General features: G+C 47.9%; 1 protein-coding gene across 1 annotated transcript in view; it reads left to right on the forward strand.

Annotated features, from left to right (window-relative positions):
- The first annotated feature begins 1,143 nt into the window (after positions 1-1,143).
- Positions 1,144-21,468, forward strand: part of LOC123365201 (elongator complex protein 6-like) — a 33,689-nt gene continuing 13,364 nt past the window's right edge. Inside the window, exons 1-4 of the mRNA XM_045007891.1 lie at positions 1,144-1,192; positions 2,450-2,613; positions 11,396-11,474; positions 14,241-14,311. Of these exons, the coding sequence (XP_044863826.1) occupies positions 1,150-1,192; positions 2,450-2,613; positions 11,396-11,474; positions 14,241-14,311 (357 nt within the window). The 5' untranslated portion in view covers positions 1,144-1,149. The remainder of the gene's footprint in view (positions 1,193-2,449; positions 2,614-11,395; positions 11,475-14,240; positions 14,312-21,468) is intronic.

Raw genomic sequence — 21,468 nt, forward strand, 5'->3', positions numbered from 1 at the left:
CAAAGGACTCTCTTGGCCTAGAAGTCCTGAAGTCCACTCAACCTCCTGCTGGGTTCTAGCCATTTTCATGTTTCTTCCAACCAGTTCAGCAGGGGCTTTCCTTTTCTGTTCCCTGATGCCGCGAAACAGGTGGCCTCACAGTAAGCTATTGAGGAGAGAACTGGGGGTCTGCAGGTGCTTGAGCAACTCAGTTTCACCAGCCATGGTATTCCCAACCCTTGCCAAGACAGAGCAGTTAGGATTGTAAGGGATGTTCCCAATCCTTCCTGAGCCTGCTGGGTGGCTGTTTGCCATGTTACAGTCTGAGCCTCCAATATGTTTAAAAATGTGTCTGGGCAGGAGCGTCTGTGTTTAGGTGAGCATGGATCTCGAGACCTCTGCTGGAGGGTAGAGTGCCATTAACCCCAGGGGGTGGAAAGAAAGAGCAGTGACAGTGACTGTGAGGGGCCCAGTGGGTACTATCAAAAGGACTGGCAGTGGGCCCAAGTGATATCCGTGAGAGTGGCACTTATCAATAGCGGCACCATTGGTATCTGTAACCAGCTCGGGTACTTTTGCCCCAGGCAAATTAGAGGCAAATAGGGCAAATGTCCACCCCACCCAGCTGACACTCAAACAACAAACAGCACCCAGCTGCTCTGCTTCCCTAGGAAATTGTTTGCTTTGCCTATAGAAAAGAGCTGGCTCTGTTGACACCAAAGGGACATTGCCAGAGGTTATGCCATGGTCAGAGGAAAGAACAGTGTGAGTAATAGAGACACTGGCAGAAGCAGGGTCACTGGCAATGGCATTGCACTATTTTCTCTCCAAGTCGTGGAGCTTCCTCTTCCCCACCTGCTGTCACACAGAGAGACCCACATGGTTGGAAATTCTGTTGAGTCTTGCTCCCACATTGCTCCAGTGGAACTCAGCACCTGGCAAGCAGGCTCCCTTCCATGATTCCCTCCAGCTGCTTCTTTGTCATGGCACAGTGCTGCTCAAATATTAAATTGACTGAATTTATCCCCACAACATGAGCTGAGTTAAAGTGTTAATTTGCCTGTGTCTTTTCTTATCCTCGGCACTTGCTATCCAACCTGCACCAAACTGCTCCCTCGTTAACATGGCTTTAATGTGGCTTTACATAGCAGTCTGGAGGACTGATCAGCAATGACTGAGTTATCTAGTATGAGAAAACCCCTGTATTTAGGAGGTGAGGGGGTCTGCTCTGTTTGCAATGACATCTTTTTGATTTGTTAATATCCTAAGAGACTGAAATATGTCAGTCAGGCACCTCAATTCCCTGAGCTAGGAAATCCAGGGAGGTAATCTACATATGTCTGCCCCCCCCCCCCCCATATACAAGACATGAAGGAGACCCATACTTTTAGTTCAGGTTCCCTGCCACACTCTTGGGAATTATAAGGAAAGCCATGAGATCAAGCTGCTTAGTACTGTCATGCATTGCCTTTATCCACTGCTTTGTTGTCAAGGTAGCAACTTGATTATATGCCACATCGTGACCCTATGCATTGCGTATGTCTCCACTTTTGATATTTATAAGGTTTGATGGGTTGTAAGTATAAAAAATAAGCTGGAAGTGGAAGGAGGGTTTGGGGCAACAGTTTTAACAGTTGTAATTTCACTGGTTTAGCACAGCGACAAACCCCAAAGTGTGAGGAGGGAATCTATTAAGAAAGGCAATAGGTACAATAGTGCTCTCCAGAGAGGGTGCACCTGGACTCTGTAGGGACAAGGATGCCTCATGATAGCTGGGATTAGTCCTGAAGAAGGGTGCTGGCAGGAGGAAGAAGGGAGAGGAGATGGGAGGCAGAAATGGGAACATTGACTAGCACACCCTCACTTTCCAAAGCCCTATTTGGAGTGATCTGTGCTGGGCCCTCTTCAGCTCTGTCCTGAATTATGAACCCCCCCAATGCTGTTGTTCTTATTGCTGTGCAGCTAGAGGCCTCACCCAGTTATTGGGGGCTGTCACAGGAATTGTTGCCCCACGCGGGGCGGTTGTGGGGGTCATTAGGGGAATTGCCTTCCCATGTGGGGCTGTCATGGGGGGGTCGTAAGGGGAACTGCCCCCCCATTTGGGGCTGTCGTGGGACACCGTGAGGGGAATTGTCACCACATGAGGAGTGGTCGCGGGGGAAACCGTCGCCCCACGCGGAGCTGTCGCGGGGGAAACCGTCGCCCCATGCGCGGTGGTCGTCGGGGGTCGTGAGGGGAACCGTCGCCCCACGTGGGGCTGTCGTGGGGGGGCTGGGAGGAGAACCATCGCCCCACGTGGGGCTGTCGTGGGGGGGCTGGGAGGAGAACCATCGCCCCACGTGGGGCTGTCGTGGGGGGTCGTGAGGGGAACTGTCGCCCCACGTAGGGCGGTCACAGAGGCTGCGGCAGCACAGCCCGGAGTTCGAGAGGGCGGGGCAAGTGAGTGGTGCATGCATATTACATTCTGCAGGGTCAGTGCCACGAACTGGCGCGCGGCTTCTGAACGGCGCTGCGGGTCCCTCGGCGGGCACCGTACGGGCTGTGGCGAAGGGAGAGGCGGAGCAGAAAGCCTGGAGCAGGATGTTCGTTGAGCTGAACGAGCTGCTGAACGCTTCCCCGGAGAGGCCCGAGCAGGTGAGGAGGGGCTCGGTCCTGGCTGCCGCCCACCACTGGCCTGACGGGATGTGGGGGGGGCCCGATCGGGACTACGACTCCCAGGATGCACCGCTCGGTCACGGCTGAGCAGCGCCTGCTGGGAGCTGTAGTCCCATCTCTGCCCCTCCGCTCAGGAAGGAGCGTTGCATGCCGGGAGCTGTAGTCTACCTGGGGCGTGCGGCTCGGGTTCTGCGGTTATAGCGGGGCCGCCCTGCCCGCTCGGGGAGCGTTGAATGCTGGGAACTGTGGTCTCCGCGAGACCTGCTTTGCCCACTTGGGCCAGAGGGAGGCGTTGAGCCTGGGTGGCACTAGGTGCCTTGAGGGGTCCCTGTGCGGGTTTGGTGGTGGCTGTGTCTCCTCCCCAGGCCCCTTGGCCACCCCCAGCTCCGCCTCCCCTCGGGGCTGCAGGTCCCAGGGGTCCCAGACTTTTCCCCTCCGGCCCAGCTGGGCAGCTGCAATAGGCTCTGTGGCCCACTGTGAACATGGGCCCATCAGGGAGAGGGGCACCATGGGGCGAGCGTGGCCCTTGCCTCAGCTAGGACCAGGGCCAGCCAGAGGCTGAAGGGGCCAGGCAGGTGCCACAGCCAGCCCCCGCCGACACCCTGTGCCTCAGCAGCCCGCTGAGTGCCTGGAGCTGGTCACCTGGCGGCCCTGCCCCCGTCGCCCACCCAGCAGACTCCCGTTGACTTCGTTCCGTTCTACTATAGGTAGAGCTGGTAGTGCTGCCTGTAGCTAAGGTTGCCCGACACTTCCCATTATAAGACTCTGTTTTCAGTTGTTTATAACTTTGCTAAACTTCTACCATTCAGGCTGAAATTGTCCATGCCAGGTGTCTGCCTGAGGCTGAATTCTTGTGGTTTATTTGGCAATAAAAGCAAAAATTATTGAATTATAAGCACTCTTTGTTTGTTTCCACACAAGGTGTGATACCATGGCACCTGCAAATCACCAGGCACTTTTATTAGTTCCTTACATGGAATCCTAGGCCTTAACAATCACAACTGCTTCCTAGCATACCAAATGTAATTAACCGTTGCAGTACCCAAGCATAGCAACAAACAGTATTGGTTTTCATCTTCGAAGAGTTGCCTCAAGGCATCCCTGATTCTTATTGCTCCACATTGCGCCCCTCTAATAGCCCTGGTATCTGGCGGCTCAAAATCAGCAGCCAGGCGTTCTGCCTTGGCAGTCCACCCCTGAGTAAACTGCTCACCCCTTTCCTTCACAGATATTATGCAGCATACAACAATTGGCTATAACCATGGGAATGTTTTCCTCGTTCAGGTCTAACCTGCCATATAGGCATTGCCAGTGCGCCTTTAATCGGCCAAATGCACATTCAAGGGTCATTCTGCACCTACTCAGCCTGTTGTTGAACTGCTCCTTACTGCTATCTAGATTTCCCGTGTACAGCTTCATGAGCCATGGCATTAAGGGGTACGCTGGGTCTCCCAGGATCACTCTGGGCATTTCAACTTCCCCTACGGTGATCTGGAAAGAAAGTCCCTGCTTGCAGCTTTCTATACAGGCCAGTGTTCCTAAAGATACGTGCGTCATGCACCTTTCTGGACAACCCCGCATTAACGTCAGTGAAATCCCCATGGTGATCCACAGGCACGTGCAAAACCATGGAGAAGTACCCCTTCCAACTGATGTACTTGGTTGCAAGATGGTCCGGTGCCAGAATTGGCATACGCATGCCGTCTATCGCCTCTCTGGAGTTAGGGAAACACATTTCTGCAAAGCCATCCACAATTTCACACACATTGCCAGGAGTCCCAGTCTTTCGCAGCAGGATGCGATTAATGGCCTTGCACACATGCATTAACGCATCCCCAGTGGTCGACTTCCCCGCTCCCAACTGGTTCACAACCGACCAGTAGCAGTCTGGAGTCACCAGCTTCCACACTGCGATCGCCACACGCTTCTCCACCAAGAGGGCAGCTCTCATTCTGTTGTCCTTGCACCGCAGGGCTGGGGCAAGCTCAGCACACAGTTCCAGGAAGGTGGCTTTCCGCATCCAAACGTTCTGCAGTCCCTGCTAGTCATCCCAGACTTGCATAATGATGTGATCCCACCACTCTGTGCTAGTTTCCCGAGCCCAAGAGCGACATTCCACTGTGTTCAGCTCCTCCGTGAATGCCAAAAGCAATCTAATGTTGCTGCTTTCCATGTCGGGACACCGCGTCAAGCAACTGTGACTGTTGTTGCCTTTGTAGCTTCAAGATTAACTCCACTGCCGCTCATGATGTGCTAGTGAGAGTTAGCAGCACAGTGGAAAGCAGTGCGGGATACATTCCTGCAGATGGATGTGGCAGGGAAAGCAGAAAACAAGGGACATTGAAAAATGCTGCAAACTGAAGACAGAAGCACATGGAATGCTGGGATGGAAAGCAGTGCATCATGGGGCATTAAGCCTGGACCCATGATGCGCTGCAATCCCCTCCACCTTCCCACAAGGCCTAGCGGCAGAAGGGGGAGAGCTGCACTGTGGGATAGTTACCCACAGTGCACTGCTCTCATTGATGATGCAAGTGGTGCAAGTGTGAACATGCTATGCCTCCAGTGGAAGACAATGTGAAACACAACAGTGGTTTTCTTTAAGCACTCTTTTTTATCAGCGATTAAGCTCTTGGCAACAAAAACTATGGCAGTGTAGACATAGCCTAAGTGTTTATTATTAGTGGGAATAGACCTGAGGCATATTGCACAGCGTGCTGAAAGACAGGCTACAAAACCAGTTGTTTAATCTGAGTTCTAGTCCTGTTTCGTTCATCATTGTAGTGGCAGGATTTATGTGGAACTGTTCTAGCCAAACTGTGGTGCATGTCGCTCCGTGTCTTCCCCCTGGTTAGCTCATTTCTGCAGTTGTTATGTTACCAGGGCAACTACCCAGGCAAGACTGAACCAGGTAATAATAGTCAGGGTACTGCCCTGCTCTAACACAAGTCTTATCCACACTACACTTTCCCCCACTTGCTTCCTGTTCTCTTGCTTTCCTTGAGTGGGTCCTGTGGGAGGGTGATCCCTGCTCACCCCTACCCTCCAGAGCTTGTCATTGGGCCCTGGCTGCTCCAACACTTCACCTGAGTCATCTGAGTGACATCCAGCTGGTCCGCCTCCAAACTGCACCTGGAGAACATCTGTACAAGTTCATGCTCCATACCATCCACTGCCTCGCCCTCATGTCCTGCCCTGACCCCAAGTAACAGGACCTGCTGCCACCTGAGGAGGGCAAGGAACCCCAGCGAGTCAGTCTGTTCTCACTCTGGTTCCACACACCGCTGGGGGTATTAGTCGGCTGCTCTTACATGGAGCTGTAAGCACGGGTGTGTAGCTGGCATGGGTCATAACCTCCCCGACACCTGTCCCTTTTGCAGCAAGAGGGAGACCCTGGCAGCCATCTATATAGAGCTTGTCATGCTGCAGCCCTTTTCCAGCTGCTCCAGAGCCTTTTAATGAAGTTCTGTCTGCACCTTTCCGTTTATGCACACCCCATCCAGAGCCCTGCAAAACTGCAAGCCCTCTGTCAGCCTCCTGCTGGTGCTGGCCAAAATGGAGATCCATTGTACCAGGAGGAGGAAGCTGGACTGGGGTGTTGCTCTGCAACTGTGGGGTCTATTTTCGGTCCCTTATCTGTAGGACCCTACCAAATTCATGGTCCATTATGGTCAATTTCACAGCCAAAGGATTTGAAAATTGGTAAATTTCATGTTTTCAGTTGTTTAAATCTGAAATTTCACAGTGTTGTAACCATGGGGGGGGGGTCCCGACCCAGAAGGGGATTGTGTATGTGTGGAGGGTGTCGCAAACCTGTTGTAGGGTGGTCATGGGATTTCCACCCTCACTTCTGTGCAGCCTCCAGAGCTGGACTCTGAAGGCAGTAACCGCAGAGCTTCCTGTAGCCGCAGGAGGTTCCTGGAGGTGGGGGTGGGTCTGAGCTCCCCCGTGCTGCTGGGAGCGTCCCAGCCAGGGGCTCCTAGCTGCTAGCTCTGGCCAGCTTGGGAGGGACGAGACTTGCTCTTTCTCTGCACAGCTGCTCTTGGGAACCTTCCGGCTGCAGAAAGCTCCACACCCTCTGTTCCACATTCACTTCTTGCCCCCATCACTCTGCAGCTGTAGCGGGAGGAGTCACTGTACAGGGTGTGCCCCCCCCTTCAAGATGCAATTATTAGTTTGTTTCAGTAAGATAAAAGTCATGTGAATCTGGCAGGATTTATTGATTGACACTTCACAGCAGCAAATAACACTCGGGGCTCAACTCCCTGATTGGTAGATACGGGCATCTGAGACAGTTTTGTAGGGTAGTGATCTCAATTGGTAGCCTCAAACCTGTGAACCACACCTTTAAGTTAACAAAAACAAGTGGGGAAAAAAAAGTTCTGGTTTCAAATGTCATTAATTGAATGTCAGCATGGAGCATCCAGCAACCATGTCTTTCTTCATTTCCTGTCTCTGTGCTGAAAACACCTGCCCGTGTTTAGACACTGCTCTCTCTGCATCCACAGAGTTCGTTGGAATTGTCAGTCAGTGCCGAGCCAGCCTTGCAAGATGGGGGATTCTGCCTTCCACTGGGTTCCAAAACTGTAGCACGGCCAGACTACAGTTCGCTTCTTTCGCAATATTTTTGTAAGCAGGCATCTCCAGCCTACAATTCTTATCAAAGCCAGGAATTACATAAGAACATAAGAACGGCCGTACTGGGTCAGACCAAAGGTCCATCTAGCCCAGTATCTGTCTACCGACAGTGGCCAATGCCATGTGCCCCAGAGGGAATGAACCTAACAGGCAATGATCAAGTGATCTCTCTCCTGCCATCCATCTCCATCCTCTGATGAACAGAGGCTAGGGACACCATTCCTTACCCATCCTGGCTAATAGCCATTTATGGACTTAGCCACCATGAATTTATCCAGTTCCCTTTTAAACATTGTTATAGTCCTAGCCTTCACAACCTCCTCAGGTAAGGAGTTCCACAACTCCTTTAAGCGAGGTTAAATCCACCATCAACAGGTGCATTTGTGCAGTGTCAAAAATACGCACTGCTTTTAGGAACACTGCTGCAGGTTGTTGAAATTTTTGAGACATTTTTGCTACATTGCTTGTCTCTTCCCCATAGCAGTAGTATTGTCTGAGTGTCTTTGCATTGCAAGAAAACACCTGCTGAGCACTGGCATTTAACTCAGCATTGTCAGAGTGAGTTTCGTTTGACTGTGCTTCAGCCCAGAACAGTACATCCATTTCTTTGTTGTATGCTTGGTGGGTTGTGGCATGTCAAGATTCAAACCAAGTGATTAAGTCCATGAGTCTTGTGGCATTTTTGGCAACAAACAACTTCCTGAGCATTGTTTAGAAGGGTTGACAGTTCTGTAAAACCTGTGTTTTCGGTGTCGGGGTCAGCTCTTCCGAGATGAACTCTGAGCAGTACTTCAGGGGAGCTGCATGGTATTGTACAGCCCAAAACCAGGAATTCTAATGAGTCATTACTGGCTCTGGGAGAAGTGCAGTTTTTTGTTCCCCAATTTCAGTCATTTCAGTCGTGTTTGCAATGTGCTGCCTGTATCGAAGTTTGCAGCTAGGGCAGTATTGAAAGATCTTTTGAATGTAGCTGACCAGTTTATCAGCTTTACCAAACTCACATCTCCACAGCTTACTGACAAGAGAAATGACATGTGCATTACATGTAATATGGACAGCATTTGGCCTTAGTCCTTGAGAACCGATTTGAAAGATTTTGTCATGTAAGTTGCATTGTCACTTATGAAAGCAGATACTTTGTCAAAGTTTGCATGGTACTTTGAAATGGTTTTAATTATCACTTGAGAAACTGTAGTGTAGTTAACAGCAGTCGGTGAGCGCTATTGTTAGCTTTCCTGTCTGTACATCTTCGGCCTTGCCAGAAATAAAATCAAACAGAACATGCAGTACATGGTTGTCGTGTTCATCTGTGGACTCATCCGAAATAATTGCAAAAGACACACGAGTTAATTTGAGACTTGTGAAAGTAGAATGAATTATATTGTAAAAATAAGAATGGATTAAAGAAATGTTGTATGTACCTATAAGCAGAAATAAGAAATGTTGAAATACAGGTGCCAGGAAAAGAAACATTAGGCATAAACAATGGTGCTAATGGCGAAACATTAACAGAAGATGGTTAATAGTTAGTAAGGAATTAAGATATGCATGCCTAGCCCAGGTAAACTTATCTGATTCTGCTTCCTTTGTTATCTTGTTAAGTTCTCACCCTTTTATCTGTATAAATAAGATAGTTTGTGTCTTGCATGGTGCTCACATTATCTGGGTGTTATTAGCAGAGCGCTGTGCTAATAAAACAGAGGCTTTGGCTACACTTAGCGCTTTGAAGCGCTAAGTGTAGTCAAAGCGCCAGCGCTGGGAGAGAGCTCTCCCAGCGCTGTCCGTACTCCACCTCCCTGTGGGGAATAATGTACAGCGCTGGGAGCCGCGCTCCCAGCGCTGGGGCTTTGACCACACTGGCGCTTTGCAGCGCCGGAGAGGGTGCTTTCTCTGTGATCTTAGGGCAGTTTTCACACCCTGCTGCAGCGCTGCAAATTTGTAAGTGTAGCCAAGCCCAGAGTGGTCTGACAAACTGTGAGTCCTGAGTCTAACTTTGACAGACTTTATCTCCTCAAAATGTGTAGCAAAAGCCTTTGGGAGGTAGTTGCGTCATAGCTTATTCGCACTTGGTAAACAACCGGCATTTTGTACATTCCGTTGAATGAACTCATGCAGCTTTGGGTGGTCAAGTTTTTCCAGTGGTATATTAGCACTTGCAAATGGACAATGTCCCCTCCTCAGGCAGCTGCAAAGGGAGGGGAATAGCTCCGCACCCCCTTCTCCCCACTTGCTTCCTCGCTGCAGCTGGGAGAGAGATTCAGGAGCAGCCCTGCAGGGAAAGAGCAAGTCCTGTCATGCCCCAGTCCTGCCCGGAGTAGCAGCTAGGAGCCCCTTGCTGGGGCGCTCTCAGCAGCACAGGGAAGATTGGACACAACTCCACAAGCCTCCTCCAGCTGCAGGAACCTCAGGCTGCTGCCCAGTCTGAGAGAGTGTCCTGCAGCAGGGGGAGGCACCCAAAGGTGGGTCTGGTCTACCCCCCCCCCACCCCCAGAGCAGTGTGCAGGGGAGGGACAAGTCCCAGTTGGAGCTGGGAGCCCCCTTTGCTGGGCTGCTCCTAGGAACAAGAGGACATTGGGTTTCACTGGGAAGGGCTTATTTCATGGTCCCTGACACATTTTTCATGCCATGAAATTGGAAGGGCCCTATTTATCTGATCACGCCTCTAGGCAGAATGCCTCTGGGCAGTGTCCACTATCTGGGGTTCTCTGCTCGGTGTCCTCCTCTGGATCCCTAATTTTCAATCTTTGACCTTAGTCCTGTTCCTGTATTTATTTGTTGTCCCCTGTATTGAGTTGTGACCTGGGTCCAATGGATCCTCCCACTTGGTTGAGTGGGAGGCCTTAGATCCGCTTGTCCCCTTCATGGCAATTTGTGCTACAGTTCCCCTCTTCCCCCCGCCTCCAAATTTCTCACTACTGCTACCACCAGTGGTAGACTGGTATCTTGTGTCTTACCATCATGTTGCCCAGACCTGCTCTGAGCATAGACAGACTACACAGAGTGGTCAAAACTTCAGCAGCCACCTGCATCTTGCCTACACTAGTGTTCCTGCTATTGCTACTAACGGAGTTGCGCCAGCAGTAACAACGGTAGGAAATTCTGGAGGGCAGGAGGCTAGGGTAGACCTAGCCACAGCATCCAGACACTATATTTTGTAGTGTAGATTGGGCCTACACTGATGAGGGTAACTGACTAGAACTCTGCTAGTGACAAACATGTTTATCCTGGGCCTGATGACAGCATGAACAAGGTGTTAGTTTTCCAACTGAAATCAGCCTGCTACATCCGTCCTGGGCCAGATGAAAACCTTAAAATAAATTGCAGACAGAGCTGCACTGTGTTTGAACCATATTTCTGTACCCTGCTACAGCTTTGGACTTGGCAGGGCTGTAGCACAATCTGGGAACACTTACCACCATTTGGTCCTGTTCATATTTCAAGACCAATCCATGCTGGGAGCCAATCATAGCTCTCCTAATGTGGTAGAATTGATAGAGGTAGCTGGGACCTGAGTCTCTTCCCTGAATCTAAGGGTTTGGTGCTAGTTGTAAGGGACGAATCTACAGAGGCAGCTTGAGGAGCAGTCTGTACTGTGTAGGACTCTTCCCTGTAACCAGTCACAAATAGCAGTGGAGACCCCCTCATAGCTCTGTGCCTCAATCAACATCGATTCTGCCACCTTCGTAGGTGTGATGCGGGGAGGGGGATCGGCATTTTAATTTTGCCACCTAGAATCATAGATTATTAGGGTTGGAAGAGACCTCAGGAGGTCATCTAGTTTAACCCCCTGCTCAAAGCAGGACCAAGCCCAACTAAATCATCCCAGCCAGGGCTCTGTCAAGCCAAGCCTTAAGAACCTCTAAGGATGGAGATTCCACCACCTTGCTTGATAAACCATTCTAGTGCGTCACCACCCTCCTAGTGAAATAGTGTTTCCTAATATCCAACCTAGACCTCTCTCACTGCAACTTGAGACCATTGCTCCTTGTTCTGTCATCTGCCACCTCTGAGAACAGCCGAGCACCATCCTCTCTGGACCCCCCTTTCAGGTAGTTGAAGACTGCTTTCAAATCCCCCCTCATCTCTCTCCTTTCTTTAAGGTTCTCTGCTCATTGTTTTCCAGGGGAAGCTCACATTGCTGCGCGACACCAAGACAGATGGCAGCTTCCTGGTGCACCACTTCCTCTCCTTTTATCTCAAAGGTATGTGAGAACGTGGAGCTCTGCAGAGAAGGTGTGACTTGCGTCACCCTGGTAGAATCATCCAGCCGACACATGAACTATATCTGATGGGATAAAGCTTGGTTTTAGGGAGACTGTCTCCTCTTCTCATTTGAGCAGGACACTGGGAGTCAGACCTCTATTCCTAACTTGCCTTTGGGCTTTCTCTGTGATCTTAGGCAAGTCACTTCATCTCTCTGTGGCTCAGCTTCACCATCTGCAAAATGCAAAGCGTACTTAGACATCGGGATGTTGTGAAATTAAATGAATGTTGTCAAACGCTCTGGTTTGTTAGGGCTGGAAGTTGCTATATAACATAAGCACAATCACGACCCACACGTTTTGAAATGTAAAAGGAATATTATATTACAAATAGCAGCAACCTTTCTGGTACCCATGACTGCGTTTAAAAAAGAACAATCAAAAACCCAGCTCAAATGGCAAGTTGAGTAATAGTGTCTCTCGTGCTAATGATTCATCTGCTACAGCAGAGCAGGCCTGTCTAGTTGGATTGTTTTAAATACTATTGTGAGGAGCCCTGGACTTTTCCAAACCTCTCATGGCAAAGCTGCAGTCCTGGATAAATCGGTTTGGACTGTGATGTAATGTAGCTCTCAGGAACCAGCCTTCCCAAACTGCATTGATATTTAGCACATAGGTGCTGGTGCATCAAATTCTGTCCTCCGTTATGCCTGTGTATCCCTGTTGCACTCAGAGGGGTTGCAGGGGTGTCCCTGAGGAAAGAATTTTGCCAAACTTTTCCTTCATTTGTTTGAACTGAATGTAAAATATTGAGTGCTTTGGAAAGTGAAGGATGTATACAGCTGCATATTGACCTATGCACCGTGCAGGCTTCCCATCCTGGGTTTCTCATGGACTTCAGTTATGATCCTCAGCACTCCCTTATAATGTAGTTCTGTGCCCCAGCCCGGCTCTGCCAGTGCACTGCATTCCTGAGCAGCAAACACCCTTTGCTGTCCTGGAATCCCTCACACTACTCCATCCATGCGCCACAATCCTGTGCTCCTGTTAGTCCTGAGACCCACCCCAAAGCTACTATGCTTGATCATCTCCTTTGGCAATGGGTGCTATCGGAATATCCAGACAGAGAAACTCTGCCAGTGAACCTCAGTCCAGCCTTGTGACACCGCCTGTTTCAGTGCTGAGTCCCTCCGCAACTCTGCCAGTGATCCTCAATCCTGATCGGCAGCACATCCGTATTGTTTGAGTATAATGTCACTGGCTAGCAGAAACTGCCAGACTGGTTGGTGACTTTCTGACATCATTGAACATTCACTGTTGGCTAAACTGACCCAACTGAACTCATTTTACTAAGCCACAGTCTCCAGTGGGGAGAAGCAATTGCATTGAATTAATTCCATGTGCCCCAAATCTCAAAGACCGTGTTTCTGATGGATACTGTGTTTTATGTTCCTCAAACAGCCAGGGCCTTTATTTTCCAAAACCCGTATGTATGTATCTTAAAAGAGACTTCTTTGTTGAAACGTCTCATTTATCATTATGTCCAAGCTTGTGAATCTGTCAAAACAAGGACTAAACCATGTGCGTGCCCCATGATAGCCAAATGAAAGGGTCTTTTGATACTCCAAGAGATGTTAATTCATCAGACTAGACCATGTCTTGGTGTGGCCCATAGTCCTTATTTTAAAGACTCTCCGGCAGTAGAGAATGCTTGGGGCTCCCATGGCAGCAGGGAGGGGAGACATACGTGGCTTTTTTTTTAGCAATATTTTAATTTTTTTTTAACTGAACAAAGTTTTCTTTAAATGGGGGAGAGACCATTGTTGTCAGAGCCGTACCGGTGTGGTGCTCTGCTTTCTCCTTGTTGATATCACTCGGCTGCGTGTGTGAGTTCCCTCTGTGTGCTGCCCCAGCTCTGCAGATAGCTGACACAGCAGACCCGACACGAACCCCCAATGACCATAGAGTCCAGTAAGGTGCAAAGTCACGTCGACTAGGTTTATTGCGACCTCGGACACAATTGCAGTTCCCTGTAGGTTTCTTAGCCTAACTCAGGGCATACTACGAGAAAGTGCCTCTTGGCAATGGACCCGGCTTAGTGTCGGGACTTTCCACTCCCCCTACGGCCGGACAAAGGCACCTCCCCAGGGATGCATTCTTATACACAGATACAAACAAGTTACACATCACACCTGACGTATTGAGGTGCAACCTCTCTACGTAGCAAGTTACAACCCCTCTACGTATTAAGGTACCGCCTTCTACCTTGTACATGTTGGTTCGATCAAAACAACTCTATCCATCATTTTACCATTTTGCCCCTGTCATTGGGATGGGTCGGCCTGTCCTCCTGTTATCTATGGAATGTTTCAGTATAGTGTGTTCTAGTGCTGTGTTTATGCTAGGTGAATATATGTTTATGCAGCATCAGCCCTTTTCGTGCCAGCTTCTGTGAGCAGGGCCTACCTCTGGCTCACAGCTTAACCTTGCTTTATATTAGCAAAGTCTTGACCATTACTTTAGTTCAGGCCTCAGGCCTCATACTAGGCCTTTATCAGGGCCTGCACTTACTACAACCATTTATTTAAAGGTTTAAAATAAACCTACAATAAATCTGAGCCAGCAACTCCATCGTGTGGTGAGAGTCTTCTCCCCTTGGGCTCTTTTTGATAGGCTTTTGGTTGACTGACTCTTCTTCATTGCAAATGCCTTGATAGTAGGAGCTTACAACATTGAAGGGATAACGTGTCTCGTCTTATTTCCCAGCTGGCTGTAAAGTCTGTTTTGTGGCCCTGCTCCAGTCCTTCAGTCACTATAACATCATAGCGCAGAAGCTGGTAAGTCTCTTGGAATATGATCGCAACTATCATTCGTGCTTGAGTAGTGGGGTTAGGGCTTGTAGCCTTTGGAAGCTACTGCCACGTGAGAGCAATGCCATTTCTGTTCCAGGAAGGTGTGATTCTGGTCAGTAACGTAACTCAGTTTGTGTCCAGTAGAAAGCAGTGGTAGACACACACAGGATTTTCTATACGTAACTTGCATGTTCATCCCCCAAAATCCGAGTCTTTTACAATGCATGCGCCTGATCCCATGAAGCACCCAGCATACTCAACTCATTTTGAAATCAATGGAAGTTGTGGATGTTCAGGATTGAGCCTGAGTTCAGGGCTTGCTTCTCCCTCCATTGAAAGTAGATCTTTAGCATGCGGCCCCTGTTACAGGGTTAGCTCTTTGATGTACATTGTTATGTTATGTTAAAAGCACCGTCATTTTGGGGAGAAGGATGTTTTAAATGTGCAGGGAGCTAGCAGACATTTCTCAGAGGAAAGCTTTTGATTCAACTGGGGCAGATTTAAAACACTGATTAATTCTGTTAAAAGTTTAGTAAGAGACTGTATCTAAGAACTAAAGTAAGTTTAGGTGTAAGTGGGTGCAGCTCCACTGACCTCAATGGGCATTTAATACACTTACTCCCAGGTTCATTTTGGCCCAAAATACTGGAATCTAAAGCATTTTTCAGGTTTGGCAGATTGTTACCAGCTGTCCAAGGTTAGGAATCCTTGAGAACTTTGATATTGGGTTCAGTGGTCCCCATATTTGTTATATGGAGACGGGCACAGGTAACCAAATCCACGTGGCCAGTCTCCGCTTATGTCTATCCCTGCAATGTGCTGCAGCTGGGTTAGACCTAAGCTTAGGGCTGTGCTGAGTGAATATGGCAGTGGAACCAAATGGATAACATAGTATTTTACCTACTCAGTGGTTTGTGCGTTAGGCCCAAAATAAGGCAGAGCAGTGGCTGTGTATATGAGATCTGTGGAGCATCTACTTGTGGCCTTGGGAGAGCTGGCTGGTTATGTGATGCTAACTCTCCTCCTTGTTTCTGTCTGCTACATAATATTAAAAGAAGCTAAAAATACATTAAATGTGGTTTAGTCAAGCAATGGGTGTAGTTGCCGCAGTGATGTTATGCAATTGCAAATGGGTGGGGAGATGGGACCATGAAACAATTTCTATTAAGGCTGAGTCCGTGCTATGAAAAAGGTTCAGAATTCCTGAGATGGAGCAATCCAAGTCACTGACATGCTCCTGCAGAATGGGCTGGAAAGCCATTGTTATCGTAGAAGAAGATCAGTTCAACCATCATGGACATCCCTGAGCAGCCAGTGCGGGGTTACTCTCTGCAGTGTGTGCTTCAGGCCTAGGTAACTCTAGTATGGGGTTTCTTCTTGGGGAAGCTTGGTTACACAGGTGACTGGGAGTGTGGGGGAGGAGCCCTAGAAATATCTGGAGAAACTGAACAATCTCAGAGAGATTCGAATTAAGAAGTTCTTAACATTCATTCTAAACATCATCCCTTGCTGAACTTTATTCAGTTACTTGTAGGTAAACCTTGTACCACCTAAAGACATTCCTCTGCCTCTCTGGTGTTTACACCCTGCCCAGACTTGTGTGCAGTCACCCTGTTTCCCCCTTAGTCAATGCTTAGCCAAACTGCATATATTTAGCTCTCTGTCTTCCTTCGTAAATCTGAGTCCCTCCATCAACTTAATCGTTTTTGTTATTCTTCTCTGAATTCCTTCCCTCGCCTCTGGCAGCATTAAACTAAACTAAATCTGGCCTGGTAGGTGCAGTTTCATTAGTGCTGTAGCGAGGAACACTTGCTGCCTCACTGGGTAACATGATGCCTTTGTATGCAATTCAAGATTTCATGGGCTTATTTGATTGCATTCTTCTTAGCGTATGTGCAACATGCTCCAGGTGACCAGGATTCATCACCGAATTTAGTCTGCTGGCTGGACCATTAGCTTCCCTGGCTTGGGCCAGGTACTGACTGGGAGTCTGAAATGAATGCTGATTCATGCCCCCTTTGATTGCATTGAAAGTCCATATTTAGTTTTCTGTCTGCTGTCCCAAGACTATGGATCTGTGTCTACATTGCTGTCAGCGGCATGAGTGCAGCATGTGTAGACATACCGGAGCTAGCTTTCAGCTAGCCTGCTTGAATAACAACAGCAATAAAGCTGTGGCAGCAGGGAATGTACAAGCCCACCCAGAATCCTGGGTATGTACTCAAGAGGCTAGCCCATGCTGTCATGGTTTCACTGCTGGCTAGCTAGCTCAAAGCTAGCTCTGGTATGTCTACATGTGCTGCACTCACAAGTCTGATTGCGGTGTAGACAGACCTTATGTTGTGATGTACCACATTGGTTCTAGGTGATTCTTGGTTTCTAACAATGAGTTAGAACACCTTACAGTTTCAGAATAACATAATGGGATGAAGTGGCAATATTTTGTAATATTTTTATGAGGTCGTGCCTCCATTTCGTCTATATGCTGAATTATTATGTAGTGGGAGTGGAAACTGTCTGTTTGCTCTCAGGGCAGGCTAAGAGATATAGGTGTGATTGTTGCCTAGGTGTCTGGGCCTTGGTCCCCATATCAGAGGAACATTTGAAAAAACAGTGGCAAATCCAATTGCCCAGCCATTGACATCAACCAGCCAAGGACCCAGAGGGATTTGGATTTCCCCACCTCTCTGGAGGGAAGCTGAGCAACATTTTCCACCTGGAGAACAAAGGACTGGGAAGGTGTGATGTGGGGAGGCGGGGAATAAGAGCTGGCTGCTAGCAGGAGCCAGGGCTTTCACCTGGGGAATGACCAAGGAGGTCAGAGGGAGAGACAGAGCTGGAACAAAGGGGTTCACTACAGCTTGGCTGGGCTCTGGGCTAACCAGAATGGACTGTGCTTTAACCTTCAGTTCACTAGACTACCCACAGGACTTCCTATGCCATGTTCCAGTTAATGAATAAACCCGCCTGTTTTGACAATGCTGTATGAGTGTCACTGCAAATGCTGGACGAGGTGCATTAATCCCTGCAGAGTATACAAGTCTCCCTCAGGAGTCTGTCTCAGTTGGACTCGCTGAACAGAGCTCACAGGGTGAAGAAGGGGTGCTGAAGGCCCAGAGGTCCAGTCTAAGAAGGAGGCAGTGAAGCTGTCACAGATTGTTCCAAAGTTGGGGGCAAAGCACTGATCCCGTGGAGCCGTGACATACAGTAAGATGGCACTTCTCTAGGACCTTCCATCTTTGGCTCTCCAAGCACTTTGCAAGCATTAGTGAATTGTCTTTCAGTGCCCAGTGAAACAGGCATAGATGGGGAAAGTGAGGCATGGAGGGGGTAAGTGACTCCCCAAGGTCAGCAAGTCAGTGGTAGAATTGGATCTAGAACAGGCAAGTGGCAGACACGACCAATTTGATCAACTTAATGTACCCTCACTACATAAAAGCACATCATACATCCACTGGACATTTACTATGTCTACTTTAAGATGAGGTATGATATGGTGCTGTCATGGTGGAAATGGGGATAAACAGTGACACATCAACACATTAAAATGACCATTTTGAAATATTTGCATTTATTTGCTTAATTATTATGTATTATCTCAAGAAAAAACTGGATTTCTTTGTGACTTCAGAGCAACACAACAACAATCTGAAGGGTGAAACTAAATCTAATAATTTGTATGGGTATCACTGAAATGTAATAGAGCTGGTGACATTTCTAGTCAACTTCATTATCATTATATTGTTTATATCTGAGAGTGGAGGGGGGTTACCACAGTCTTCATTTCCTTGGCATGTCCACGGTTCGGTGCAGTGATGATTGTTCTGACTACAGACACAGTTTATTGTGCACCGATCTCTACTGCTACAGGCCTTGTAGAAGCTCAGATGCCATTGGGCCCCTGAAGAATCTAGGAAATAGTTCATCATCCACATTTTTCCATCTGTGTTGCAATGGTGATCCAGTATCTGGTTTACCTGTGTGCAAAGACATCCAATCTTTGTTTGCCAAGATGCTCTTTTGACATGCTCTTCAAAACTATCCTCACATGGTGGGAATTTGGCTAGTGACTTGTCCTTTTTGATGTGAGGCGCAAGTCATTCAGATCTCTGTGGGTCTCCTTTTCTTTCCCACTCTGGTCATACAGCCCTGCTACCAACTTACTTGCTGCAGAAATTGCGGCTTGTCTGTCACCTTCTCCCATTTTGGCAAGATCGCTGAAGTGGTAAGCTCTTTGTTTTGACAACATTAAACACATATTTCCCCCCCAATACCAAATAGGGATGACACAGAGTCACATCCTGTTAATGCATGTACAGCGGAAGTCAGGAGTAAGTACATCACAAATCGCATGCTCAGGTATGAAGCAACAGCTTGTCAGTTGTGCTGGTAATGATGCCTATTCCAGACCACATGTTATGTGTGTTCTATTTTTGGAAAGTGCTGAACAGCACGGACCAAAATGTCTGTATCAGCCAGACACCAAGACCCAAAGCCATGATGGCACATACTGCATACAGCAGGATCCTTGTGTCTGCTTCCTCTTGAGTACTGGACAAATCATGGGTTTCTTCAGCACCTCTACTCATGATGGACTTTGCTACTTCATCATTAGAAAAGCTTTCTGCAAAAAGGAATGCGTGTATTGGGTGTGCGCCTACACTTTCCGGTGCATTTTGAACCATATATTTACAGAGGAATTTTGCAAGTGACTGCTTGTTGAATGCCATGTTTAGAAACTTTTCCCAAGGACGCACAGGTTGTTCACCAATCACCTGATATTTCTTGCACCCAACTGTAGATCCTGTCCAGTGCTGACTTTCTGCAGTTTTCAGAGTTACTGTTGCCATATCTGTCAAAGACTTAGATTACAGAATTAGCTTTGTCAAATCCTTTTGGGACCTGCCTCAATGACTCAGCAGCCAGTTCATTGAATGTGTGGAATTTGTTTCCAGCCGTCATTTGTGTGATAGCCATGTACACTCTGATTTTTGTTTGCATGATCGTAGCTCATGGATTCTTTCACTTTGAGCTTCCAGCTGATGCCCTAATTCAGCTTTGTCTGTTCTTATCATTGTTCCCTCACCATAGAAGAGGGACATAGGCACAGGTCCTATTGGGTGACTGAGAACAGTTGCCATTGAAACATCATCTCTGCATCTTGCTAAGGACCTGGCTCTGTGGAAAACAATTTCTGGACAGACAGCTCTGGTGACTATTCCTCCCTTTCCAGACTTCAGTTTGGTCGTCTTGACCAAGTCACTAAATGTTCTGATACCAGATTTCTTGACTGAGCTGAAGAAGCTGTGTGTCCCATCAGAATCAAGTGCATCGTTCATAAATCTCTCCATTTATTCTTCACCAACATCTGTTTCAGTCTTGCACATCTCATGTTACATGCAGTAGATGTGTTGGTAATCACCTCTGGATGTGATTCAGGATCAAATGGGTTTGTCATATTGTTGATGACATGGTTGGTGAGAGCTGTAACATGATCTTCACCCCTTTTCAGTGCAGAGGCAAGGACTTGTTTGTGGACTTTGTCTTAACTACTTCTTTTTAGGCTATTTCTTTCTCTCATGGCTTTTACATATTCGTAATATGAAGCTGTGTATTGTCATCTCTAACACAAATACTGACCTGTGCGTAAGTGTCACTGAATTAAAAGGCAAGTTTCTAGACTGTTTCAAAGGCTAGTACTGCATGTCTAGGTAATTACAAATTAAAACCTTCTACCATGTAAAGTAGATGCTACATCGTATGTGTAAAAGCTTACAAATGGAGAGGAAGCATTACATTAGGAATTCCATGTACATTGTATCTGCCCCTGTACAGTACAAACTATGGACACAGCAAGCTATTGCTGCTGGTGTACAACCTTCAGTGTGAGACTGATCTGGCCAGCAAATTTTAACTGGAAACACAGAAAACTATTACAGTCACGTGTGGCTAACGTTGACAGTTAAGAATATCTGATGTGAAAACACTTCATGTTGGTATATTTCAGAACATTGATATTTGCTGTTTTTGCCACATGCTTCTTCATTTCTGAAGAAAAAAATCTTGCCCATGCAAAACCATTCAAAATATTTTAATACATTGTTGGTTGGGAGCTCTGACCAATAAATATCACATTAAGGTGTTGATATGAACGTAAACAGTAAAAACTGTAGCTATGTTGCAATATTTCCAGAACTATGGGAAAAACAGGCTCTCTCATTTTGGGTACTATTGTTTCACCTCATCTACAGGCTTATGGCATCACTTGAAAGCTCCACATCATACCCCATGTAAATATACATAAAATAAACGTTCAAGTGATATAGGATGTGGGTTTGCGTATGGTGAGTACATTAAACTCCCAAAATAGGGCCCTTTTTGGAGAATTTCCACATCCCTCTTGGTTCCCAGTACACCAGTCTCTTACAGACACACCCCAGTCCATCTAGTGGCCCAAAACTTTGACTGGTGGACAAGCCTGTCTTTTCTAGCATGGCTGCCTGAACCATATTACAGTCCCATGGCCGCTACCATGTAGGTTTCCTGAGCTTCCCCTGTCAAGTAGGTGCTAGCTGTAGGGCCAAGGTTCCCTTTTCCAAACCTGCACCCATACTGCTACTCTTTCAAAAGCAACCAAGAATCGGTCAGGGTCATCCACAGGGCTTGTCTTACAGAGGCCAACCGCCTGTGTCCGGTTACTGTACCCCACTCCAGGACTCGCCACACCTTGGAGTATCTGCTGCTGTGCATGGGCTTGCTCTTGAATAAAATCCTGCAGGCTTTTCTGATGCTCAGCCTGCCCTGCAACAGGGACTGTCTGTCCAGGTGGTGGGTGTGCTGGAAGGCTGGCAGGGTCTTCTGCATCTCCTGCTGTTCTCTGAGCCATTGAAATGTCTTCCATTGCCTCGACTGCTGAGCCTCTGCACCAGCTGCCAGGGCAGGTTCTCTGTCAGCATGAATAAGGCAGATTCCGGACAAGCCCCCACTTGTAACAGGGCACGGCCCTCTGCTCCTGTCTTCTGTAAGTGGCTCCGACACCTCTGCTCTGTAACCACCATGTACTTTGTGTTGGTTTGATCAGCCACCACCCTCTCTCCGTTCCATGCAGCAATTCTCTGTACAGTGTCATATAGTCAATAAGA

The sequence above is a fragment of the Mauremys mutica genome, chromosome 2 (assembly GCF_020497125.1).
Source record: "Mauremys mutica isolate MM-2020 ecotype Southern chromosome 2, ASM2049712v1, whole genome shotgun sequence".
Lineage (NCBI taxonomy): Eukaryota > Metazoa > Chordata > Testudines > Geoemydidae > Mauremys > Mauremys mutica.